This window comes from Podarcis melisellensis (genome assembly GCF_964234715.1).
Source record: "Podarcis melisellensis genome assembly, chromosome: 2".
NCBI classification, from domain to species: Eukaryota; Metazoa; Chordata; class Lepidosauria; order Squamata; family Lacertidae; genus Podarcis; species Podarcis melisellensis.
Genome location: NC_138529.1, coordinates 66,736,291 through 66,763,910, shown reverse-complemented (window position 1 = coordinate 66,763,910; position 27,620 = coordinate 66,736,291). Strand labels below are relative to the sequence as shown.

Below are 27,620 nucleotides of genomic sequence, written 5' to 3'. Positions count from 1 at the left end.
ATCCTCCAGAAAGATACCCTTTTCGTTTAGTGCAGAAAAGGGGGCATGAAGCAAATGGGAGGGGGCGAACATGCAGTGGGTGCTTCACCTTCCTCCCCCTCTCAGAGAATCTAGGCTCTTGTCTTTTTTTCTGGCTGCAGCACATGTTGGCTTCTCTGATGGAGTTGGCAGAGTGGGTGGCATCAATTGTAGATTCAGGGTGTGGGTGGATTTGCACTTTGTGGGTTTTCATTCTTTCCCCCTCCTTTCCCCAGACAATATTAGTAATCAAGGCAGGGCAGAGGATGGCAGTTTTGTTGCATATAGGGAGTGGAGAGAGGGAACAGGTCACTGTTGAAAGAGGAGAGTGATGATGCTGAAGTTCATTTGTGCCTTTCTTGCAGATGTTGAAGGGTGCTTCTTGGCTTTTCATAATGCTCACTTTCCAGGAGAGGGGTGGGGAATTGAGAGGTCTTGTGGAGAGGATGCTGGAAGGAATGTGTGGTCCATAATCAACTTTACTGACTCCGATGCAAAATCAAACACCATTTCCCCTAGCCATCTATGGTTGACCCAAAACTTTCCAGATGGTTTTTGTGCAATAATTGCACTGTTGTTTGACCCAAATATTTCTACTGCAAAATATATCATTGTCATATCACTCAAACTATGACTTTTGTCACTGCGGAAATGCAATCTTTTCCGCTTTCTCATCTAAATGGTGTATTTAGCACTGTATGGTACATGGTCACACAATGGACAAGTGATAGACTTTATGACCCCCATACTATTATATGATTTTTTTTACCAATACTGCTTTTAATCATGTTTAAAAACTTGTCTGCTCTCCTAGTATAACATTCCAGTGTGGAATTATTCCTCTTAACTCAGGGAGGACTCACCAGTGTGATGCCCTCCAGATTTTGCTGGAACCCAGCTTCCGTTACTTCTAATGAAAGACCGTTTTGGCTAGAGCTGATGGGAGTTGGAGTCCAACAACATCTGGAGGGCACCATGTTGTGTGTACCTGTTCTAATTCTTTAACAACAACGGTAAGAACACAAACAAGGTGTGTAACTTTGACAAGGTTCTGATCCCTTTTAACAATTCCCCACAATTTCATTGACTTCTTCAGCTACTGATTTAGAAGGGTGGAAATTTTATTTTTTACACTTTGACTCATATGGTCATGCTAACCTGACTCTGTGGGATAATCAAGATTTGAAAATAGAAAGGCAGTCTTTTTGTGGCAGAATGGGGTTGATAGTGAGATTTATTTGTTAGATTAGTTAGCAGAAACAGGTAGAGATTTTTGTCGTTTTAAGTTTTATGGTTTAGATACCACTTACCCACTTGTACTGAATAGAAATATATTCTACTACAGCACCTTTTAGTGTCTGTTTATGGACCGTCAGCAGATTAAAAGAATAATATATATATTTAAGTTACAGATAGGTAGCCGTGTTGGTCTGCCATAGTCAAAACAAAAAAAATTCCTTCCAGTAGCACCTTAGTTGGTCTTTAAGGTGCTACTGGAAGGAATTTTTTATATATATATTTAAAAGTGTGATCTGAGTAGAATTGGGAAGTTGTCACAACTACTCTTAAGTGACTTTGTAGCAGCACACAAGTGACATTTAACTGCTTCCGGTGTCAGCTGCATAAATATCTTATTGTTGTGAGGACCAGGCTTTCAGAAATGAGTAAATTACAAACAGGAATAGAATTTCCTTGCTACCTGTAGCTGTTGGGTCATTTTTCACATAGTAACAGTCATTCCTGCATTGCAGGGGGTTGGACTAGATGACCCTCGGTGTCCCTTCCAACTTTACAATTCTATTATTCTAAGTGCTATGACACTATATAGAACATAGAAGTGTAAGCTTGGAAGGGTAACAGGCTTAACAGCCAAGGCAAAGAGATATGGATGGAACAGAAGAATGGGGGAATTGCCAAATACGAACCGATTTACAGAAAACCCCTGAAAGAAACCGTGTTGGTATTAAAACCAGAATAGTGAGCAAGCCTTGAGCTCAAGGAACATCAGGCTGGATGATAAGCAAAATAGAGAGTAGAGAAAAGAAAACGCTGTCTTGATGTTGGCAGCCACGTTTTTGGCAATCCTGTGCACATCTACTTGGAAGTAAGTGCTACTGTGCCCTGGCACTTGTACCATCTACTGCGTTGCAAATCAGGGACGAGGAACTTGTTGCTCTCCAGGTGTAGTTGAACTCCAACTGCCATCAGCCCCACCCATGGCCAGTGATTAGGGGCGACAAGAGTTGGAGTCCCACAGTATCTGGAGGGCCACAAGGACCCAATCTCTGCTAGAAACACTTTCCTGGGGAGCAAGCTTCGCTGGAAACTGGCACATTTTCGGGTGGACGTGTATCGGAGCTCAGCCGTAGCGTTCTCGAAGGTGCCCGGCCAGTAGACCCTTGTTATTGCAACAAACTAACGAGACTGCCCCTCTCTGTGTAGAAGAAGAGTCATTTTGTGTATTTTCGCGGCGGGACCAAGAGCAAGGGCAATCTGTGGCCAGTCTACCCGCCCTCCACGAGAATCGCAGCTCTGGCAAGAGATCCACTCTCTCCCACCCCCCGCTCCTGAGCAGGTTCCTGAAGAGCTGCATCCCTGACAGAGCCCAGACTCTCCTCCCCCGTTGCTGGGAGCGCTGCCTCTCTCTCTCTCTCTCCCTCCATCTCCAAGTGCCTGAGCAGGCAGGCAGCCTTCCTCCCGCTCCCACCCTCCCCGACATCAGATGCCTGGCTGGCTCCCACACGCATGCTCCGAGCGGCACTTTCTCGTCGCCAGCAGCGCCCGGAGCAGCCGCGCAGGGCGAGCCGCGGCGCCTTTCCCGCACCCCGGGGCAGCGCATGACTCCAGCAGGTAACTGCACGCACCCCTCGCGGCTTGGGGAGTCTCCGGAGCGCGAGGCCGGAGCCCGGGCCCGAGCCAGACTCCAGGAGGAGGGGGAGATCCCCTCCGCTAGGGTCCCAGATGGGGGCGCCTTTCACCCTCGGGAGCGTCTGACGCTCTCTGCCCGCCGGGGAGGAAGCGGCGCTGGCGGAGCACGTGCCCTGGCGAGCCGGAGCTGGCTTTGTTCGGAGCTTGCTCCGGCGCCACCTCAACCTAACCGGGGGCAGGGGGCGGCGGGCAGACGTGAGTCGCCGCTCCATCCGCTCACTCCTACAGGTGATCAGAGGGTGGGCATCGCCTACTGATCATGGGGTGAAGATCCCGGGTGAAGTCGCCTTGCATTTGCGCGCGGCGCGGAAGTCGTGCGCGCTGGGTCCCCTCGTGCGCTGCAAGCGGGAGAGGAGGAGGTGCCCTGCGCGCTGGTGCGAATGCGCTCGCCGTCCCCGGGAAAGCTGCTCGAAGGCATCCTCCGAGCAGCCTGCCTTCTCCATGTGTGTGCCGTTATGAAAGATGAAATTTGACCCCAGTGTTTTGCGGGTCTTTCCCCCCCCCCACCTCGTTCTCCTCATTGTGTGCGACCACGCGTACTGGGTAAAGCGTGTTATTGTCTCGGGTGGGTGCGCGCGCATTTGGCCATGGAGTGTGTGTGTGTTTTCCGCGCACGCCGCCGCGGTTAAGCAGGCGTGTGGGCAGGGAGCCGCGTTAGTGTTCTTTGCCTGTTTGTGTTCATGCATGCGCTCGCTCTGTTTATGTGTGTGCTTGTATATGTGCGCGCGGATGGAGCGTGTGCCCGTGCCCGCCCCCTGCTGGTGGGTTGTGAAGATGTGCATTTTCCCGTGAGATCAGGGCCAGCGTAGTTTTGCCCACCTCCATGGCGCGGGATCCATTCATCAGTTTGCAGCCACAGCGCCAGTTTGGTTTCCGAGGCGACTGGTCTCCGCTGACAACCGCCTCCCACCCCCCGCCCGCTCGCCTTCCCCTTCCCCAGTGAATCATGGTTGCTTTCCTACCGCACACAAGCCATCATGGCAAGATCCTCTCTCTCCAGCCAGCTAGAAAGTCCCTGTCTACCCTCCTGGGGCTGCAGATTATTAGGGATTCTCTCGCTTCTCAACTCTGGATCCAGCATTCTCTAGGCAGGGATTTCGTTGACTCTCAGCTCTTTCGCTTCACTGAACTCTTCCTTCCGTTTGCCTGACTTTGCTTTTACTGGCTGTGCATTTAAATTGGAGGCCACGGACCTTTGGGTTTGTAGTGGGAGGGATGAGTTGCATATTAAATGTGGATGCAAGGAATCCACTCCAAGTTTAGGCTCATAGTAAATCCTTCACAGCAAACCCTTCACATTTTAAAGGGCTCTTAGAGTGTTTGAAGTGGCCCAGAGATATTAACTAAGTAATCTTTAGAACAACAAGGGGTGTGTGTTTGTTTAATACATTTATATCCCACCTTTTTCTCCAAGGAGTTTAAAGCGGCACACATGGTTCACCCCTCCTCATTTAACCCCCACAACAACCCTGTGAGGTAGGTTAGGCTGAGAGGCAGTTACTGGCCCAAGTGAGCTTCATGGCAGGGTGGGGATTTGAACCCTGATATCCCAGGTTCTAGTCCTACACACTAACCACTACATCACATTTTGTTTCCCTTCATAGAGGAGGAGGTGAGGGTAAGAATGGGCCATAGCTCACTGGCAGAGCACATGTTTTGTCTGCAAAGGGTCCCACGTTCAATCCCACGATCTCTAGGTATGGCTAGAGAACTCCTTTCTGAAACTCCAGAGTGCTGCTGCCAGTAAGTATGTAGACCAGGCATGGGGAATTGTAATCCCTGGGTCTGAATGTGACCCTCCAGGCCTTTCTCTGGCCCTCGAGACTCTCATTAGATCATCCTTCATTGGCCCTGTTCCATGCCCTCCTTGAGTGCTCTTGGCTGACTGGAATGTGTCTTTGAACTGTGAAAATGCCTCTTCCTTGCCTGGATGGACATATATGTGTGTGTGTGTGTGTGTGTGTGTGTGTGTGTAGTAACATCTTACTTTTGTGTGATTGGAATACAGTGGTACCTCGGGTTAAGTACTTAATTCGTTCTGGAGGTCCATTCTTAACCTGAAACTGTTCTTAACCTGAAGACCACTTTAGCTAATGGGGCCTCCTGCTTCTGCTGCCACTGCGCCGCTGGAGCACGATTTCTGTTCTCATCCTGAAGCAAAGTTCTTAACCCGAGGTACTATTTCTGAGTTAGCGGAGTCTGTAACCTGAAGCATATGTAACCCGAGGTACCACTGTATAGCCTTTTATACAAAATTAAGTGTCGCATCCATAGACCTGCTCACTTTTGCCTGTGGTCCCGCCCACCACTGGCATGTGACCCTCAGATTGTTGGTCCCAAGGAAGTGTGCTCCTCAGGGTCTAAAAGGGTCCCCACCCTAGTATAGGGGCTACAAAGTATAGGATGGTTTCTTCATGGCTTGCCAAAGACTGCCTAGTAAGTTCATGGAAGGAACAAGATTTGAACCAGGGGCTTCTAGAACTTACCACTTAAATGTCCCTGCTTCTGGATGATGTGATTTTCCTCAGACAGATGCTGCTCCATAACAGAGGTGTGAAGAAACTTTGGCCCCTTCATATTCTGCAACGTCTGAAGGCCAACGGTTCCCCACACCTATCATAAAGATTGCTGGCTTGACCACAGTACAGGCTGCTCCCAGGGCAGCAGCACTTTCGAAGCAGCATTCAAGTTCTGCTGCTGATGTCAGTCCTGGCCTGGGTCCTCAGGCATGTTGACATGCCACAGATTTCCGGGGCCAGCTTTCAGGTTGCCCTTGCACTGCCCAGCTTAGTGCAGTAAGAAAGGCCTTTCTGCCAGCCCTGTTGAATGAGCTGCTTTTTCCTACTCACAGGCGAGAGGGAACTAACCTAGAGATTTTGTGGAGTCCTTGCATTGCTGCCTCTAGCTTGGTGGAGAAAGAAATGAAATGAGCCTTAATCATAGGAAATAAAGCCAAGGCAGACAAAAAAAGCTAGTTAAAAATGAGTTTTTGAATTCACTTCTGTTCCTGGTGTGATCCCAGCCTTACCATGGTAATACTATGCAGCTCAGATCGCTGTAGGGAAGATATTGCAGATGTGCCATTTAACAGCTGGGATATGGATTGGGGAGTGACTGCAGCTAATGCCTGGAAACAGTTTTACAGACTCTGAACTCTGGAACTAAATAGGTGCTTAGGCAACTAAGCTCAGCTGCCTTGCTAACTTTTGTACATTCAAAAGCAGCATCTGTTTAGAGGGGAACTCAGCCATAGCAGTGCTTGATTTCTCATATAAGAGATGGTGCAGCTCAAACCAGCCATAATGCCAGATCTTATACTAGGAGTCCATATGTGTTGGTTCTAGCTACTCACATGTATGTAAGGAAAATGTGCATGTGCTCAGAGACCCTTACTTTTTTATTATTTATTTACACAAGCAGGATTTGCAACAAAAGGTTTCAGCATGGACTATGCCTGTTCAGTGCAATCAGGTTACAGGATCTAAGCCCTGCACGTAGCTTCTGTGTTCATAGATAACACATTTTCCTTATTGAAACTTTTACCTGGGTGGATGATACCTGCTCACACAGGTTTTGTGCAGGAAGTGTGTATTTACCTTGTGCATTGGTTAAATGACAGGAATGTTACTGCTTCCTCTTTCATACCTCCGAATGGGAATTCTTTGCAGCTTTCTGTTTGACTGATGCTGAGAGTAGTGGGCGAATATATCTGAGGATGGGGAAATGCTGCAAACTCTTTGGATTGGCTTATTATTTTTATTTATTGGACTGAGTTATAGTACTCCATGAGCAATTTAATTGTAGTTCAGCTTTCCAAATAAATTCACAATAGCTACAAACCCACTTGCCCATGCATAGCTGGGCTAGTTAGTTGCCACCTAAAAGGAAAGAGAAACAGAAATCACTTTTGTAAAACTTTCTGGTCATCTGGGAGCAATTCTGCATTCATCATAGGTGACCAAGTTGTCCACAAGCCTTCTGTACATTGCATCTCTGAAAGAAGAAAGACATATTCAAAACTTAAGTACTGTATCTAAAAGGTTATGGGGCCTAGAAGGCATTTTTGAGCATGTTTGTGAATTTTCTTGAAGGTTTTTAAAAGTGACATTTTTTACTATACTTTCTGGAAGCCATGTGATGATTCCCTTGTCTCCATTGTTAAGCGAAAGACTTTTATCACTGATATCATTGCTCAAATGTTTTGCAAGATGGAAGAAACTAATTTTCAGCCAACCATATCAAAGCCTTTTCTCTACAAGCTGCCTCAGACATTTTATCCTGACAAAGCCAACTATACAAAGACATTGTGAGGCTTCAGCAATTGCTTTCCACAGGACCCGACCAGAATGGCATTCTGCTTAAGGAAGCAGGGACCACAATTGCAGCTTAGGGATGCACAGAGTAAAAATAAGTACTGGCACACAGCTGGGTAGCATTTAGGGCCTATTAAAAATGCAGCTTCCCTGTAAATGCTGCATTGAATGCTTTTCTGTTTGTGCTAAAATACAAGCAGTAGCTTTGCTTGCCCAGTTGTAGCTTAGCTTGCCCAACACTCTTCGAGTGTGAAATGGTTCTCTTGCTCACAGGTTTGTCTGAACATGAATGTGAGCAACTTGTTTTTGCCCAAATACATCAGTAGAAACCTGGCAGTGGAACTCTGGGCAAATGATGATTCTTTGGCTCCAAAGATTAACTAGAATAAATATTGATTGAGAGCCAGGCAGTCCTGTAGCTCTCCAGATGATGTGGGACTCCAAATCTCATCTGGCCCAGCCAGCATGGCCTATGATCAGGGATGATGGATGTTGCCGTTCAGCAACAACTGGAGGACTGTAGGTTCCCCATTCCTGATGTGGCAATTGCATGAAATGTGTATGTGTAGCAAACATGCCAAGTAAAGCAGGCAAAGCAGGTACATCTTGTCTCCTATTTGGTATGGCCTTTCCTTGCATCCCCCTCCATCAGCAACACACTTGAAAACCCTACACAGTTACAACAATAACTGTCTCTCTCCACATACTCTCCTATCTGGGAGAGGCAGCAGGCAGATATGGTGTAGGTATAAGTCCTAGAGGATAGGGCAGGAGCAAAACCTTTCTCCCCACCATGATGCACTTAATTATACCATAGTTCTAGAAAGGGGAGAATCTTCTGGAATACCTCTCCTGATATGAACCTACACAAATCCTCTTCTTCTGAGGCCTTTCTTCAGGCTCGGAGGCTGGTGACAAAGGAGAGGGCCTTTTCTGTTGTGGCTCCCCATCACTTCCTAGTGAGGTTCACCTTGCACCTTCATTGACATCTTTCCAGCACCAGGTAAAGACTTACATTGCCCACCCCCCAGGCATTTGGTAGACCGAGATTATCTTGTTTTGTTACTAGTGTACTGCCAAGTTTCTTGTAGCTATTATGGGGGTTGTTCCTTCTGTTTATATAGTATTCTGTTTTTAATGTGTAAGTTGCTTGGAGACCTTTGGTTAACAGGTCAGTAGCAATGATAATAATAATAATAATTCATTGCCAGCCTGCATCCTAGAAATGCTTATGATATAAGGAACAGGGAAACGTGGTTGAGAACTAGAGGTCTGAGGCATGGAAAAGAAGGGTGCTTTTAGGTAGTTGAATTCATGTTCAAAGCAAAGGGGAGCCAGCAACTGTGCAGCACTGTCAGAAGCAAGGTTGATGTGTTACAGTGAGATTATGCAAAGTGGTGTGTGTGTGTGTGTCTTTCACACCGTGAAAGCGTGGGCCACATTTAGAAGCACTGCTGATCCCTTCTGTTCAGAGATAGCAGTGTGCCTCCTCACTTTTGTCTTTCGTCAGCACAGGCAGAGAAACCTTAAGAAACTCCTACGTGGTACCCTGGCCTTCTAATGCTGTTTGATCTCTGGGACGTATAAGTTGTTGTTGTTGGCATCTATCTGTCTCAAGAGATAATGGAGTGCCCTTCATTAACAGTACCAGGGCAACCTCTCCAGGGTACAAGCCTGGTCAGTGTGTACGGAGGGCCTGGGCTGCCCAGATGACAAGACCCCCTTCTTGGCCTCGCTGATGTGGTCCACAGGAAAGCAGAGCAATACGTTTGGCTCCAGCTTGGCTGCAGGAGTTGCCAGAAGGAGATGTACAAGGCACCATCCAACCATCTTAGGGACTCCACTCCGCATTTGTGTAGGGTTTCCTCCTTAGCCTTTTCTTCTCCCCAAGATATCCCTCAAGGCAATGGAGGTTTAGTGTCAGAGTTTTCCTTCTCCTAGATCGATGAGTCCCATCTACCCCTCACTTCCCTTTACAGCCCATGCAGAACTACCTTCTTGACCATTGAACCCACTATTGGTCTCTTCTGCACAATCTGCCAGAGCCTGTCTTTGCAGGCAGGGGAAGTCTCTAACCAAACTGGGAGATTGAGACCCATCAACTACCCTCACCTGGTTTAGCCAGCCAGTCAAAGCCATTCCCAGGGTGTGGCCGCTGTCACATTCTGACAGCTTCTAGGAGCCACAGGTGAGAGCTGAGTGCAGGGTAGGGACCAAAGGTGGGCAAACTACCCCAGAAGGAGCACCACTTGTCCCCTACCAGAGATGCTACCCCTCCTCTAACACCCCATAATCTACAGTCATCAGCCTCTCTTGCAGTAAAGGCTGAGAATCACTGATTAGGCATTCTGGAAGAGCTGAGGGATCTTTGTCATTGTTTTGTAAACACTGCCAAGTGATTAATGTGTTATACCCAAAGACACACATACACCCAGGTGTGCAAAAATAATGTACAGCATGCACAATTGCTTATCCTTTTTGACATTTATACACAGTCTTTTTAAAGAAAATAACCATGGCTGTTATCTTCACCTATATGGGCATCAAACATTTTTCTCCATACCACCTGGTTGGCATAGCTCATGGATCTAGACCCTGGAAGATAGCATTTTAGAGATAATGGATATGCCTGAAGACCTCCCCCTCACACATTCACACACACCGTATGATCTGAAGTCTTCCAATGGCATTTCCATGGATTCCTCAAGTAAATATCTTTGAGTCACATTTTGGCTATATTGGAATAGTGTATAAAGTGCCCAGAGACAGCAGGAGAAAAGGACTATACCCAAAACTGGACACAAAGGGTGTTAATGGTTTTGGTTGTTGCTGCTGCTTTAGAGTAAGTAGAAGGTTGAGGGCAATCCTTATTTTATTTTATTTTATTTTATTTTATTTGTATCCTGCCCTTCATCCAAAGATCACTGAGTGGTTCACAACATAAAAATACAAATATTAGGACTCAGGTGTGTGGAGATGTGTTAAATGTTTTAATGCTTTGCCCTGCTGATGATGTCTTGATCCAGATAAATACTGCTGCACTTGCTGTTTACTTAAAATACATATGTGATTCCTTGCACATTTTGTTTGGCTCTAAAGCAGGGGTGGGAAATCCATGGCTATTCGGAGATTTTGTTGGACTACAAATCCCATCATCCTTGATAATTGGCCCTGTTGGCTGGGGCTGATGGGAGTTGGAGTCCAGCAACATCCAGAGGTGGCACAGCTTTACCATCCCACTCTAAGGGAATGTTCCTGTGTCTTGCCAAGAAGTGCTAGGTAGAATTTTGATGGAATGATTGGCAGCTAGAGTTAGAAGAGCAACACATTTAACAAGTTGTCTGGTAGACATAGGTCACCAGGAATTCTCTTTGGGGGCTCGTAGAAAAAAAATCTGTGATCAAGTGTCCTTTATAGGCTAATTTACAAGGCTATGTTAAAGGCTGAGAGGCCAAAACAAAAGGGCTTGTATATCACTTTCAGTGAGCCTTTGGCAGGGCCAGCTCAAAACATTTAGCTGCTTGAGGCAAAGGAGAAAACAGTGCCCACTGATTCCATATGCAGAAGCCAACACTGGCAAGGGGATAGCAAGCCCAACCACAGCAAAGGGAAATAGACTAGTTTAGAGGGAAGCGAGACAGGCTGTGGGGCACACATAGCCCTGTCCTCCCAACAGAGGGGTATTGGTGGACTCAGACGGGGTGGGTGGGGAATGCTGCTCCCCAGAATCTGCTGCCTGAAGCAACTGTCTTCTTCTGGTTAATGATAGGGCCAGCCCTGGCATGTGGGATTCTACTTCCGCCCCTCTGCTTGACTTAGCAAGTTTTCTTCCCTCTTTCTTCATGTCTATTTTTTGAGACAGGTTTCCTTCCCATCAACCACATTTGCTTATGAGCACCAATGAGTTTCAGCCACCCCACCCCATTTCTTTAAAGCACAGCATTCACACAATTCCTCAGGGCATGCACACAAAAACCTTCCCATCAAATTTTGCATCAAATTAAGCAGCTTTGTGAGCAAGCACTCGTGAGGCATGCTTTATTCCTATCCCAGAATTGGGAGGACTTGTTGCTGGGGGGTGTTTTGAGGACAGAATTGCAGGCTCCTTGAAGATGCCAGCTTATTACTATTCAACTGAAAGCTGGCTTCTAAGATCAAGGCAGAGTTATGACTGCTAAGGTGCCAGCCGTTGATACATAACTTATGTAGCTGAGGGAGGCATAATTAAAAATAATTGAAAAGTGGTATAATTATTCTGGACTCCAGTTTACTGCCCACTTGCCTATATTGCTATCTGGCCATGATCTGAAGTTTTCACAACTGCCTATTCCAGCTTTGTATTCAACTACTTGCCTGGTAGCCAAGGGAGCAACAAGGGAGAGGGACTTTACAGTGGTGGCTCCACACTCATGCTCTCTCCAGTTAGGTCTGCCTGGCACCACCATCAACATTTATGCTTTTTAAATTTTGTAAATTGCTTGGAGATTCCTTATGTGGCAAGCAACTGATAAGTTGAATAAATAATAATAAAGTAGTAATAATAGAAGCATAGAATTGTAGGATTGGAAGGGATCCTGAGGGTCATCTAGTCCAACCCCCTGCCCTAAGCAACAAGGAAATCCATGCAGGAGAGTAAACAGGCTGGTCTAGCATGAATGGATCTCTCTGCCTTCTCTTTGCCAATCTACTTGGTTTCCATGCAGTCTCTCAGGTCCATCCTTTCTCTTCCATTCCACTTGGTGGAAGACAAACTTTTACCAGCTTACTAAGAGGCCAGTACGCTGCATTTCCATACTAGTAGGGAACAACCCCAACCCCACAGGCTAGCAGCTTTTGTGGGCTTACTTACAAGGCTTCCCTATAGCAGTTCTCTTTTGTGCTTAGCAGTGGTAAGATTTGAATTTCATTGACAATGGGAAACCTGTAACCCCTGTGGTGTTGGAGCCAAAACAGTGTAGAAGTTCAAGCAGAATTTGGTGTCATTGTGTGGAATGAGAGAAGGTGATTGAGATGGACAGGCAGCTGCCTGGTTCTTGGAAGAGACAGATTATTCAAACATGGATGGACACTGAGGGGGAACACATGGCAGAACATGTCACTGCTCAGATGTAATAGAAGCTGGCCTGATTTGATGGGAGATCCTGCCCTGCCACAATGAGTTGCACTCATTTGTGTGAGAGATGTTAGAGCTTCTGCAATTCTGCACTAAAAATCCCATACTGCACTAGTTTTCAACTGGTAGGGTGAGACCCACTAGAGGGTTGCGACCTGATCCAGTGTGAGTGGCAACAGAAGCACTATCACCATGCAAATATTTGGTAAAAGATTAAGATATGGGTCCTCAAATGCATGTTTGCGTTAAAAGTGGATCCTGGGTCTGAAAAGGTTGAAGATACCTGCTGTATATCATCTTCTTCCCCCTTCCCCCTCCCAAAATAGATTCTGCCATCTGACTATATAATGCAAACTAGGAACATTCTGCACACACCTGGCATTTTATATATGTATACTTGGAACTAAGCTTGTTTTGCAAACCAGATGCAATAGGTGCCTACAAATCCTAATTCCCATTCCTCACTCACCCCTTTGCTACCCAATCCAAACATCTAAATTAATTGTGGAATGGGTTATTAGTACTTCAGAAAACTGAAAGCGCACCACCTGTGATTTCCCTCCACCTCTTTTTACGTACTATATTAATTTACATTCATGAATTTCAGTTCCAGTATTTTGTTACATTTGTTGAGGCTGTTGCCTAAATGCACTGATCTTTCTCAGCCACAACCACTGCCAAGAAAAGCCCACAGAATGGACTTTACTGTTATTCCATGTGGGTCCCAGAATGCATTGCCACGATGACTGTGGCACTGCTGCTGATTTTCCCATCCTCTTGTACGCCTTCCTGAGCTACAGCATCTTTCTCATCTAACAGCAAACCTTTTTTTGGTCTAGCAATCAGCACTATTCCTTTGGACAGCTCCCTTGCTGATAGATCTGTCATCTGTGTCTTTGCCCCAGCAATCTCTCTAGATCTGAGGTGGGCAGAAGGCAGATTGGGATTTACTGGGTGATTTTCAGTAGAACCAATGATTTGTGACTCTCATTTGTTTATCAATTAAAAGCCTAAATTAGGCTGCTGAAGTGAAGAAAGCTAATTAGGAGTGGACTTTGATGTCTTCTTCGGCTATCACTCGTAGCTGAGTAAGATTGTCTTCCATGACCACAGTCTTAACAGTGAGCCTGTAAGTGACTGTGGAGGCCAGTTCTGGATCCACATGTCCTTCAACAATGGGGACATAGGTTTCTGGGTGGGAGCTGATCATGGTGAGGGTTTGCCGAATGTGCCTTCCCGTTAGACCATTTCTCCTTTTCGCCCTGAGTTTGTGCTTCTTCAAAGTCCAGGACTTTGATGTAAAATGCCTTGGATAGCTCAGTAAGTTAGAGCACGGTGCTGATAGTGCCAAGGTTGCAGGTTTGATCCCCGTATGGGGCAGCTGCGTATTCCTGCGTTGCAGGGGGTTGGATGATCCTCAGAGTGCCTTCCAATTCTATGATTCTTTGACTATGAGTTCTGTTCAGTTCTGGTTTTCAAAACAAATTCCTATGCTCAGAATGTGCTCAGAGACACCCAGCTCTTTCATTTGTGTGCTTTTGGTAGATCTGGTTGGTAGATCTTGGGATTCTAGTAAAAACGACAGTGTAGATCCAACTAATCTGAAGTCTGCCCACCCCTGCTGCAGATGAGTTGGAGCCTTGGCCTGCTTTTGTAAAAACAGCCACATTGTCTTAGGCAAGGGCACCCGTGGGCCAGATTCTGACTCCTCAATCAAAAGCTTACCAAACGGTGCTTGCAAAGCCAATGACCCTCCCTTGCCTGCCTGAGCATAGATTGCCTGATGGCTCTTCACGGGGGATTTGTGGCAGCATCTAGTTGCTGCAAGATTGCAGACCTGGGAAATATAATGAAATGCAGTGAAAAGCTCCAGCTGAGTTCCTTAGCTACAACCCCCGAGGGTGAAGACATACGCACTGCATGGATTCAGCTTCCACTTACCATGTGACTAGAGGGAGGAGGGGAAATAGTTCTTTTAAGAAGGTGAATGTTTACGTGCACTGGGTTTTGTTTTTTTAGATCCAGGACTGTCTGAACTCTTTTTACTCCACAATCCATTGGCAAGCCCACCTTTTGGGGGCAGCCTACTTGCTTAGTGGTACCACTGGAGAACAGCATTCCTACAAAGCCATTGGCCAAAAGAGAGTGGGGTGTAATATCTTCAGCTTTCCCCATCCTCACCCCCACCTGCCATGGTGTTTTCTGTGTATTTCTGCTATCTTTAAGTTAACTGATTAATTGTTCCCCAACCCCAAATGTAGTTAAACTTGTTTGTGCGCGCACGCATGCACACACACATAGGCACCAACTTTTTTACTCTCCTTCATGAAGGCCTCTTATCTGTTCTGACTCCCAGATTGTAGCCCTGAAGGCAAAGCCGTTGACCCACACTTACTCACCCTGCGCATGGAAGATCACATTACAGTGAAGTAGTTGTTCTTTTGAGAAGCCACTTAACTGTTTGGGTGTAGCTTAGAAACAGGATTTGTTGTTATTATTCATAAAACTGTGGATTTTTAGAGTTGGAAGGGACCCCAAGGGTGATTTAGTCCAACCCCTGCAGCGCAGGACAACTGCTGAAGAAGAGGCTTCTCTTTGTATGACAGGCCCCTTTTGGTCGAGTGGAGGCAGCCAGCAAACCCCCTCCCGCAAATAAACACACCCATCCCACAGTGGCTAGTTTACATGGATAGCTACCTTTCCAAGATCCAATGAGAATGACTTCATTGTAAACTTCTATAATGGCTTGCTAATGGGAAGTGAGGCTGAAACTTTTTCCAAAAGTGACTTATTTCCTTTTTTTTTTTTTAATAAATTTTTATTCATTTTCCAAACATGTAATATAAAAGTGACTTATTTCCAAACGTCAAGCCTGAGGCACTGCAGATGATCTTTATGAGAGCCTTGCAAACCGTGTATGGAATCTTCCTGGAACACTCTTATATAGTGCCAGTGTCCTTTGAAACTCCATATCCCCAGATTTTTGAAAGTTTATTACCAATAGGGAATCTCCTTATTAACAGGGAATTATTTTTCCCACTCTGCCATGTCAATGACTTCCAGATTGCTGACACACAAAATCCAAATCCATAAAATCACAAGATGCGTCCTTCCACACTTGAGAGACAAGCGGCAGCCAACAGGTATAGAATTAATTGCTGAGAAATAAGATGAACATTGGCACCATCAAAACTGAATAAGAGATGTAGTTTAGCCTCCAAGGTGACCTGTTTGCTAATAATAATAATAATAATAATAATAATAATAATAATAATAATAATAACAACAACAACAACAATACCAGTCTCCATTACAATCTGATTCCAGAACTTGTGTACATAATTACTTCCCACCACATATGCTAGTATGTTCCTCGTTCCTTGTATCTCACAACGCTGCCAGCGTAAAATCCAAAGTTTTAATTATTTTTTCCTGGTGGATCTCTAGGACAGCCTTGTAAATATTGTGTTGTTTGCTACTATGTTATGTACGTTTGTGCTTTTATATTGTAAACTGCCCTGCAATCCTCAGATGAAGGGTGGTATAGAAATTTAATAAATGAAAACTGTAAATGTAACAGCAGTTCAAATGCTATTTTTGTCGTCATCTTGCGATTCCTACATTTCAGGGGGTTGGACTAGATGGCCCTTAGGGTTCCTTCCAACTCTACAACTCTATGAATCTATTATCATTTCCCATCTTCCAGGGTGCAGTCCAGCTCCCCCCCCCTCAAAAAAATGTTCATCTCTTCAATTAAAAAGGCATAATTCTTCCTATTAATTAATTAATTTTAAAGGTGTTATCCGTTTTAATTAAAAAGCTGGAAAACTAGTCTAGGAAGGGGATAGAAGAGCTGGGTTTGTTCCGTGACAAGTGTCAGCCTTTTAGCCCTCTGCCCAGCTGTCTCCTGCGGCAAACTCCTGGAACCTCTTTCCTCAGAGCTCAATTCAGCAGGGAGGATGGTTTAATTAAACAAAACACAGCAAGGTTGTAGCTCAAATTATGCATGTTTGTACACAGCCTTTGTTTCCAAGTCTAGGATTGGTGCCTACATTTTGCTTTGTTTACATGGCAGAGAAATCCACTTATGCAAATTAAGCACATCTGCACATACCTGTGCCGTCACTGCTTGTGGAGAGGTGTGCTGTTAGAGAAAGTAAAAGACAACCAGAAGGTAACAAGCAGGTTCTCCTTTTTGCAAGGGGAAGCCAAACTACTGTGTCTCACTCTTGCCATGTCTGAAGGAAAATCTAAGTGTGTGCTAGAATGTTTTCACTCCGGCCACATTTACACCATACAGTACATTTAAAACACTATGATCCCACTTGTCTCTAAAATATCCTAGGAAGTGTGGCTTGTTAAAGGGGCTGAGCAGTGTTAGGAGAACCCTATTCCTCTCCCAGAGCTACAGTTCGCAGAGTTCCCTGTGAAGAGGGATTGTCCATTAAACCATTCTGAGAATTGTTACTCAGCGGAGAATAGGGGTCTTCTAATAACTCTCAGCACCCTTAAAAAACTACAGTTCCTAGAATTATTGAGAGGGGAGCCGTGGCTGCTTCAAATGGTATCTGTGGAGAAGCAGCACACAAAGAAATGTATGTATATACCGTGGTTGTGTGTGTGCGTACCATAATGCTTTAAGTGTGTGGTGTAAATGTGGCCTCCAGTCTCACAATTTCCCTTCCAGTACTACTATATTCAGGGCTGCCGATCAGAAGGTCGGTGGGTCGAATCTGCACAATGGAGTGATCTCCCATTGTTCTATCCTAGCTTCTGCCAACCTAGCAGTTTGAAAACATACCAGTGCAAGTAGATAAATAGTTACTGCTGTGGCAGGAAGGTAAAAGGTGTTTCCGTGGGCTCTGGTTTCTGTCACGGTGTTCTGTTGCACCAGAAGTGGTTTAGTCATGTTGGCCACATGACCCAGAAAGCTGTCTGTGGACAAACACCGGCTCCCTCGGTCTGAAAGCAAGATGAGCGCTGCAACCCCATAGTCACCTTTGACTGGACTTAAACATCCAGGGGTCCTTTACCTTTACCCTTACCTTATTCCATGTGATTGGAATATGGTACTGGTTACAAAATTCCTGAAAATCAATCTTCCTTTCTTCCTTCCTAAAGTAAGTTTATAGTCCTCACTGCTGCAAAGATAGACTTGAAAGTGCATGGGCAACACCTGGTAAAATTGGAAAAGCCAGAAAGTGGATCATTGGTATTCCCAGGGGGTATTCCCAGCGGATCATTGGTATTCCCAGTGGGCTTTCATTACCCCACATAGCTCCTTGTCCTTACGATCAGCAGAAGACATTACTTGACTAAGCAAATATATGCAAGCGTCTACAATTTGCAAATGAATATGCAGATGAAGCACACATTTATATTTTGGCAACTCCCCTCCCAACCGTCTTTTCTAAGTGCAATTGAAAATGTAATTCTGTTCCAGTGTAGCAATATGCCTTTGGAGAGCTTCATTTATTGGCAGACCTTTGCTTTTACTCTGGCAGTCTCTGTAGATGGACTGGAGCCTCTGCCTCTATTTTTCTTAGGCAAGGATGTCCACTTGGGTTGCAATTGCATGTACTTGAGTTGTGTTTGCATGTATTTGGGTTATATCCAACTCTAGAGAGACTACTGGAGCCAAGAAGATAGGTCTGCCAGAAAAGGAGATGTCCAAAGGCTTAGTGCTTATTTCTAGAAAGTGGCACCAAATAATAATATTTTTTTGCAGAGTGCATGCCAGTCCTATCCTTTGCCCATAATAAATGTGGATGGAAGGGAAATAACTAATGCACAGAGAGATGAAGGGAGGGTTCATAACATGTCCACTAGCAGGAGAAGTTTTAGATTAAGTTTGGGGAACCTTTGGTCTTCCAGATGTGGCTGAACTACAACTCCCATCATCCCTGGCCATTGGCCATGATTGCCGGGACTGCTGGAAGTTGTAGCTCAGCAACATCTGGAGGACCAAGGGTTCCCCAAACCTGGTATAAATATTGATAGACTTGCTTATCCTAAAAGCTTTGGCAGAAAAGGTCAACCGCTTCGATCAGAGGAATTAGCACTACTATAGGTGCCACATGATACCCGCTCCGTATTTTTAAGAGCTTGATCATTTAGTGTGGAAGCATCTACACTTTGGGACTCCCTGCCTGTTGAGATCAAGCAGGCGCTTTCGCTGTACTCTTTTCGGTGACTGCTAAAAACATTCTTGTTTAGTCAAACCTAACCAGGTGTTTAGAAAGCTGAGGTAACTTTAATCTGTTTTAGTATTTCAGCTTTTGTATGTGGTAAGTAAGGGTATAATTTTTTCTTGATTTTAGTGGGGGGGCTTGTAAACCGCTTTGAGGTTTTTTACAGTCAAGCAGTATATAAATTTTATTAAATAAATAAAATAAAAAAGTAGGAGGAGAAATATGTTTGTATTATATTCACAGGTGTGGGGACATATAAGACTTGAATACTCTCTAGTACTCCGAATACAAGTTTCTGGATACATGGAAGGATAACTTTGAGCATTCACCACCATTAACTGGAATATAAGGTGGATCATCCTTTCCTAACCTGGTGTCTTCCAGCAGTTTTGGACTACAACTCCCATCAGGCATAGTCTTCACAGCTGATGGAATTGTTGTCCAAAACAGCTGGAGGGCACCAGGTTGACGATAGCGGAGGCAGATCTTGACGCAGTGCTTTTATTGCTTGGAGGAATGCGTGCAGATAAAACATAGGAGAACTTGTTGTGCCAAAGTGCTTAACTCAAATGGTTCTGCACCTGGATGTAGTGGTCCCTGTGGATGATATCCTCCCATGGAAAAATGTAAGTAGCCCAAGAATCTCTCCTAGATCTTCTTGGATTCAAATTCAAGTACGTGGCTCCCTTGGAGTGGGGCTGTAGAGAAGGAGCTCATGTGTGACAAAGCAGTGATGAATGAGGTGCCTCTCCCGACTTACAGACTCCCTACCCTGGGGAATAAGCGCTTGCTGGAGTGTACAGGGAAAGAGTGCCACAGTTAATAAAGTGATAAGAGAGGCAGGCTTACTCACTGAGCTGAAGATGAGCCTTTCAGCGGTGGATAACTGCCGGATCAGCAGGAAAGCAAAAAAGGTTGCCCAGTGGAACTCCTATGCAACCACTGCTTTAAGTGGAATATGTGTTTGGGGTGGAGAGCTGTGTTGTGTCTCATCAGCACAGGGCTGTGGGTATGAGAGTCTGTCTGCTTTGATTGTCTATCCCAGGGGTCAGCAAACTTTTTCAGCAGGTGGCCGTTCCACTGTCCCTCAGACCTTGTGGTGGGCCGGACTATATTTTGAAGAAGAAGAAAAAATTAACGAATTCCTATGCCCCACAAATAACCCAGAGATGCATTTTAATTAAAGCATACATTCTACTCATGTAAAAACACACTGATTCCCGGACCGTCCGCGTGCCAGATTTAGAAGGCAATTGGGCCATATCCAGCCCCCGGGCCTTAGTTTGCCTACCCATGGTCTATCCTATGTGTGTAGAAGACACTTAGCTGTAGGTAATGTGCCTGCCAATTGGATTTCTTGAAAACCCTTTCCTCTTCCAAGAACCCATTCCATCTTAAAACCAAGCAGCTAGGAAATTGTTTTGCCCAGTGCTATTTTTCTAGAAAAAAAGGTGCTGGAACACACCATGAACACCTCCTTTGTTCTCTTATAATAGCAGCGACCCCCACCTGAGAGGCGCTGGAACGGAGTTTAGTCAAGTTCTGGCTGAAAAAAAAGGCCCTGGTTTTGCCAGTGTTCTCTGATGGGACTAAGCTATATGTTAACTGAGCCAGACGCAGCACTATTTTGAAGACTGAAATCCGCCTTGGGGGGTGGGGAAGAAAAAATGAGAGCAGAGAAGCTGCAGAAAAGGGGAGGTTTTTAATCCATCAACTGTTTTTTTCTCCATCAACTGTTTCTCTGCTACATCCCTCCCCTAAGTCTTTCCTGCTTTGCAAGTAATGTGTAGATAGTTATGAAACAGGGAACTTTCCACCGAGAGTCAGGCAGATCTCTTAGGTTTTGCCATTTTTTGTGAAAAGTATTCTGAATGGCAGCATACAAATATCTCCCCACATGGCGACAAGCTCCATATGGAACCATTTAAAATGGAGTCAGAATGAGAGTGCATGGGCTCTTAGTCTCAGCATGTTATAAGGCAAAACAATAATCAGTTTGGATTCTGTTATAAAGATTTAGCTACTACCAACACAATACATATTCCACCTGCATAGACAAGACTGTGTGTGTTCTGTGATTATGCAATTATGGAATTTGAAGTTGGGCACAGAAACCAATGACCTAAGAATCTCATGCTTCATTTTTTTAAAGCAAGTTTCTAGTCCTTGAGGCTGCAGAGAGAAGCTTGAGGATGTGTTGGAATTTATATAATTTATGCAGTTGCAGAACTGAGCATCTCTTTGTGGAGAATTGTGCAAAAATGTTTCTGGAGAATTTAGGCTGCCTTGGTGTGGAATTTTGATGTTTATTCTTACTCCATACCTGCTTGATTATAGCCAATGATCATGTGCTTTCCTTTATTATATGAATGTAGCATGATGAAGGGAGAGAATGAGTAGGGCTAGTCTTCACAACAATGGCTCAGTAGTTGCTTCAGACTCAGTGTTGTTTGAAGTCTTAACTGCATTTTTGGCATGCACTGTTTTCTTTTTTGCTGGCCATAGAAAGGCCAGTGGTAGACCTGTGACTAGTGGGTAGTATGAGCTTCTAGGCTGGCAAAAATAAAAGGCAGCTGGCCAACCAAACAGTATCTTCTGCTTAAACCAGGAATGGAGGACCTGTGGCTCTCCAGAAGTTGCTGGGCTCTCTACTCCATCATCACTAGCCAGCATGGCCAGTGGTCAGGGATGGTGTGTTGGGTGTTGTATATGCACCATGGAAGTTCAGTTGAGCAGTTTGGCTCACCACAGGAGCTATGTAAACATACAGTTGCTACAAGAAGTCTTCACTCTCTGAGCCCAGAGAGAGTTCCAGCTTATGAAGTCCTTCATGAGACCAAAGTCCACACAGCAAGTGCAAAGTCCAGTTGCTAACAAAGTCCTGCAACTGCCCGAATTCTCTGAGTCCAGAAGTCTTGCAGGTTGCCCAACTTTCCTCAGATGGGCTCTTTGCAAAGTCTTTCACATTTTCACAGGATTCTTCCAACAGTCTCCACTTCTCCAGCAGATTTTCCTGTACTCCCCAACAACGGATGCTTTAACTTGAGCCCTTATCTACCTGGTGCTACATGCTAGTTTGCCCAGCAACACATACAAGATAGTCACAAGATACCTTAGCTGCATGGGGTGGGGTACAATTTCTGCTGACGCATGGATAATTTTTTCATTTTCCTTAACATGATGGGAGTCAAGTCCAGCAACATATTGGGGGCTGCAAGTTCCCCATTCCTGGCTCAAATGAAATTAGGCAGGCTCCATCTCCAGATTCGATTCCACTCCCCGTACTCTAATTCCAGCAGTAGGTAGTTGGGACCCACCCATATATGTCAGGATTCTGTATGGCCACCTATATTCATACCCACCCTGCCCCTCACTTCACCTTCACATGCTGACATTTTCGCACACCAGCCATGCAGATGGTACATAATGAGCCCAGCTGGCAGATCTTCTTTCAACCTGCCGTGGCACTGCTACTGCTTTGGCATCAGGAACAACCATAGGGATGAGAGTGCACCTGAGAGGGAGAGAAGGTGCCAAAGAAAGTCATCTCAGGTGGCACGTGCTATTCACCTTAAGCTGCCTTGCTATTCCCACTGCTGGAGAACTGAGGTTGAACATTCTGCTACAATTTTTATAATTTCTGTTTTCTTCCTTTCCGTTCTTTTTGGGGAGGTGTGTAATTGAAGTTATAATATGTCTTTGTTTATATTATATTTTCTGGCTGTTTTACTCCTGCAGTTGCCATGGCCAAGGCTCTAAGCAATCTCAAAAGTATTCCCATAGAGTTTGCAGCATCTTCTAATGGGTGGGTGCCGGCAGTTGATATGTGGTTACAATGGGATTTCTACTATTTGCTTGCTGTTAACACACCACCTCCAAACCAAATGTCTCTTCTCCGTTGTCGCCATGGAATCTCTGCAGGCTTTGGTGCCAGAATATATGTGCACAAATCATGTGGCCAGCCTGTGTGTGCAAATGTTGCAGGAGATTATCACAGCAGCTGGAAGTTTAGTTAGAGACATGCAATTTGCTTGTGTCACTGGAATGACTATAGACCTGATCTTGTTCATTCACTTATAAGGCTATTTTTTCGGCGGGGTTGTGGAATCAAGTTTCTTGAATTGTGACATGGCTGAGCAGCTTTCAAATCTCTTAACTTCCTCCACCAAATCTCCCACCCAATTAGCTGAATGAATCAGCTGCTACCCTTTGAATATATGATTGTCCATATGTGATGGATAATTCCTGTACCATTCAGGCAAAGGTGGCTACAGCTTCCCTCAAAAGTTTTGGCAGTAAGAAAAGTGATGGGAATGTACTGGAATGTGTAGGATGGTGCTTGGTAACATCCCCACCAAAAATGGAGAGAATGCTCTTGAAATAGCAGATCACCTCCCTGCAAACAAATCAGAATAGACGCTCAATAAATGGGTTTTCTGAAAGTGCCCTGTTGCTCCATATCCTAATCTGAGAGAAAAAAACACCTTCCTGGTTCCCAAACTCTCCCAAGGAAATGCCTGCCTGTTTTCCAAGCTCTTTCTCTGCAGATATGAAGACTAGAAACTTGCTTTTTAAAAACACCCCCAACATCCTTCTGAGAATCTTCAGGATTCCAAATTCTTTTTCAGCTACTAGATCCTGTGCTTGTGTCTTAAGCTCGCACATGTGCCAGATACACCTAGAGTATACCAGGACACCTTAGACACAGAAGGCTCCAAACATGAATAGCTTGGAGTTGATGGTGTGTTTGAGTGAGTTTCCAGCATAGGCATAACTTTACTGTGTCCCCCATCCCTTTTTATCTCCCCTTTTAGAGTCCTCCAAGAGAGGTGCATGGAATAGCATGGCAGAAGTTTCGTCTCGAGATGGGCAGTGCTAAGCAGCCAGAGGCGTTGCAGTTGCTGAAGCAAGATGCAGTTCCAGAAGATGCTCCCCAGCCCAGCAGCAGCTTACCTTGCAGTCAGGAGAAAGACAGATGTCTCCAGCACACCCGATGTGACGGAGGAGATCTCACCATGAGGAACTGCTGTGTGAATGACCTTGGCACCAAAGACGGCAGCCAAGAAGACACTATGGTGGACAACCCAGACCAGAAGGAGAAGGCCCCAGCTGTAGCCATAAAGCCTTCCATGGAACTAGTCACTGACACAGGTACCGTGGTTCTGAAAGATGCAACGGCTGGAGGAACCACCTTGGAAGAGGACGGGGAACGAGCAGCCCATCATGACTTGCGGCACAACAGCAAGCAGGGCTCAAGCTGCAGGGATCTTCCCAGTAGCTTATCCAATACCTGCAACCCTCTGGAAAGTAAAGCTGTTCCTGGAGATGTCGGTACGCATCTCCCGGCAGAGCCCTGCCTAAAGGCAACCAACAAGGACCCTTCCAGTGCACCAGCCTCCCTGAAACATGTGGCATTTATTGAACCAACCAAAAAAACCGCAGAGGCTGAGAGCATCCAAGCAGGAACAGCACATTCCGAGGGGGGTCCTGCACTTCCCACGTGCCTGAAAAACACAAGCCAAGGACAGCCAGGTGCCTCCAAGGGAGATATATCACACTTCAGCAGTGATGTCTGTGAAGCAGCGGACCACTTGAGTGAAGGACACAGAGGTCCCCTCACATCAGATGCTCCCAAGGAGTTTACTCAAGACCCTTTGGCAGCTGAAGCCACATCAGGGAAGTCAGGCAGACCAACGACAGAAACAGACCAGTTGGGGGACCATAGCAGGGAAGTGAGGTTCCCTACTCCGGAGGCTAACTCAGCTGGGAACTCCAGTAGAGTGCCAGGAAACCCTGTGGCTGCCGTTCCTCATGAAGCCAAGGGCACATCAGGTGAGTCACAAACAACCCCAGGTGAAGCCACCAAGGAGGCGGAAGGGCTCAGAGAAGTGACACCCTCTGAGTCCAAGGGTCAAAACCAAGCTCAGGAACAACAAACACCAGAAATGACCAGTGTGGCTGTGAGTGAGGAGCGCACAACAGACGTCGAGAAGAGGTCTGTGGAACTTCTCACCCAAACCTGCTCACTTGAGGTCACTCCCCCCCAGCACGATGCTGGGACTCAAGTTGACAATCGTGTGTCTTTGGTGTCGGTGGCCATCAGCCCCATCAACCCGCCCGACGGCTCCTCAGCTTTCACTTTCCACACAAGGGGCTTGGGGGCCTCCTCTCTGAAGAGCCCTGGCCCGGAGCAGAAGCCAGCCAAGAGAGATGCAGAGATGCAGGTGTCCATCCCGGTGGAGACCAGGTCCGTGGCCACGGGGCCCATGACTCCCGTGACCAAATCTCCCCAAGCGTCCTACCCTGAGGTGCACGTGAAAGGGGCCCAGGAGGAGGCGCCCGAGCCGGTGCGGGAGGTCAGCTGGGACGAGAAGGGCATGACATGGGAAGTGTACGGCGCCTCCATGGAGGTGGAGGTGCTGGGCATGGCCATCCAGAAGCACCTGGAGAAGCAGATTGAAGAGCATGGCCGGCAAATGGTGATGACACCGCAGAGCACCCGTGCCAGCTCCATCAAGGGGGCTCCCCCCAAGGGGGAGGTCAAGAGGCAGCCCAGCGTCTTCAGGGCACTCCTGCAGAATGTGCGGCGGCCCCGCTGCTGCTCCCGAGGAGGACCCACTGTGGAGTGAAGGGGGGCCCAAGCCAAATCTAGGGTTTTCTTATAGCAGTTGGAACGTGCAAATGTTACGTAGTTTCTCAGGCAATGTGTGGGACAGTCCCTTTTGAATCTCTCGAGTCCCCAGGATTACGGCACTCAACACCCCTGATGTCTCCTGGAAATGCAGGCCAAGCCCTATATATTACAAGCAAATAGCACCTTGCCCAGTTCTGAAGCACTTGACATGTCTCAGCCAGCAGCGCTTACACTGCCACACACGCTTGGCAGTGCCACTTTACATCCTGGGACATGTAGTTTTCACAGTGCCAAGCTCAGATGATTATATGCAGGGCTCTCAGCAACTTGTCTGTTTGATACAGACTGGAAACGGCTCTCAGATATTTTGGAGACCCATGTTTAGGAAAGTTTGGTGTAGCTTTTGTGGAGATCACTGTACTAGCAGTATCCTATCTTGGGTCTAGAATGGATTAGTTGTAGGGGCTGCCAGATCACAGCTTTAGAGAACATATGCATAGTTTGGGATTCCCTCCTCCCAGTGCCAATAGGTTAAGAAACAGTCTGAAATCTTCAGTTAATTCCAGAAGTACAGTATATGTTTTAACTTAGGGGCAGCAGCATGGTAGCATTCTGAAGGTGATTTTGGCTGAATGATCATGTGTCAGGTCTTGAGAAAGCCATCCAATTGAACAACTTTAAACAAAATAAGCAAGTTTGCCTAATATTGTTCGGTTGCATAATTTTATGGTGCCCACAGAACTTGAGTGTTCTTGCTGTGGAGATTGATAGTTTACATTGCACAGAATATAATGAGTTTGGGGCATTATAGAATCATAGTATTGTAGAGTTGGAAGGGACCCCTGAGGGGCATCTAGTCCAACCTCCCCCCAGTTGCAGGAATCAAAGCTAAATAATCCCTGACAGGAGAGAGTCCACTGCCTTTTGAGTCCAGCACCAGACTGCCTTCCCTATTCTAAAGGATCATTTCAAGAGAAAGCAGGGGCTGGGAGAAAAGTGCAATAAGAGTAACCAGGCTCATCCTAGTGCAGGAGAGAATTTGGATGAAATATTTAATCTCTTCTTAATTACACTCTCGACCTTTGCCTGCAGGCCTGCAAGTCTGTTCAAGGCAGGTCCCTCAGAGCCCTCCATTCCCTTTGCTAGAGGGCCCTGCTGAGTCCCAGTGGAGGCATCTTGCATTACAGGCTGATGCCGCCACCCGACCAACTTGCCTGAGAAACTAATAATTTGGAAGGTCCCGCGTCTTGTGTGCGAGAGTGTGGCTCGATGCGTGCTCTGGCTTGTGTGCATGTGAGCGTGCGTGTCATAGCCTCTTTTCCTGTCAATGCTATTCCCCTGGCCCCCCCGGGAGCAAAGAGGCCTGTTGCCATCAGAAATGTGGCTAATTTTTATGTTCCTGACTTTTTCAAGAGATCTGGGGTGGGGTGGGGTATTTTATTCATATGTGTTGGAATATGGGGGCTTTTACAAAACACTCTTTACTCTGTTGTGTTTACTCTAAATCAGGTTCTTGTTTCTCTGAAGGTGTCTTGAAGATGCTGATTTCCTTTTCCTGCCTCCCCCATTCCCCGCCCCCTCCCAACAATATTTTATGCATTGGGATTTGGGGGTTTGTGGCTTTCACCCCTAAGAAATGAAATCTGTGAAGGCATAGATGAGAGATTATTTGACACTGTGTAAAAAGAGAGCAGGGGACACTTACATGGTGGAAACCAAGACTTGTTTTTTGGAGGGGAGCTCCTTCCTCCAGAGTAGCTGCACTAGGTACACCTCCTTCAAGGATGTTTTCAGTTGTGAAATGTAGTGCCAAAAACTGACACCCACACTCACTTTTGATAGAGTTGGAGAGCACCTCTGCTGTTTGTAGTACTACCCTGATTTTGCCAGAAGACTTGGTGTTGGTTTCTGTTTACAAGTCTCCTCACCTCTCTGTGAATTATAGTTCCCAAAGTTTTTTTTATCTGGCTGGGCTTCTGTGTCTTTAACCATTGCCCAGAAGGAGGACATTTGGGTTCAACTTTTCCCAGTGTGCATCTAAGGCAAGCAGGATGGGAGTTTTCAGCCAAATTTCCTCCTCAAGGAACAACCCTACTTAAAAAAAAAACAAAAAGCAGTCCTACTATAAATGCAGGTGCTAGGAAGTTTGGGGCTTTTTCCCCACAGAGGGGCAGAATTTATGTCCTTTTAGTGGTGACAACATTCAGCATCCTAACTGCAACACTGTGAAGAGAGGATCTAGGCCTGAAGAATCTCACTGTTCCTCAGTGCTCTCTTAGATCTGGGATGAGGGCCCTGCTTCCCTCCAGGTGTTGTTTGACATCATCCTAGACCACTGGCTTTGATGGATGGGCCTGATGGGAGATGAGGTCCAAAGCCAGCTGGATGCACACGGGTTTAGCATTCTGCTCTTGCAATGCAGA

The 27,620-nt window shown here is 46.0% G+C and overlaps 1 protein-coding gene across 1 annotated transcript; it reads left to right on the top strand.

Moving 5' to 3' along the window:
- The first annotated feature begins 3,038 nt into the window (after positions 1-3,038).
- Positions 3,039-25,901, top strand: GPRIN1 (G protein regulated inducer of neurite outgrowth 1). The gene is made up of 2 exons (XM_081901055.1): positions 3,039-3,174; positions 23,378-25,901. The coding sequence occupies exon 2, from the start codon at positions 23,429-23,431 to the stop codon at positions 25,190-25,192; it is 1,764 nt and encodes a 587-aa protein (XP_081757181.1). The 5' UTR covers positions 3,039-3,174; positions 23,378-23,428; the 3' UTR covers positions 25,193-25,901.
- Positions 25,902-27,620: the final 1,719 nt, after the last annotated feature.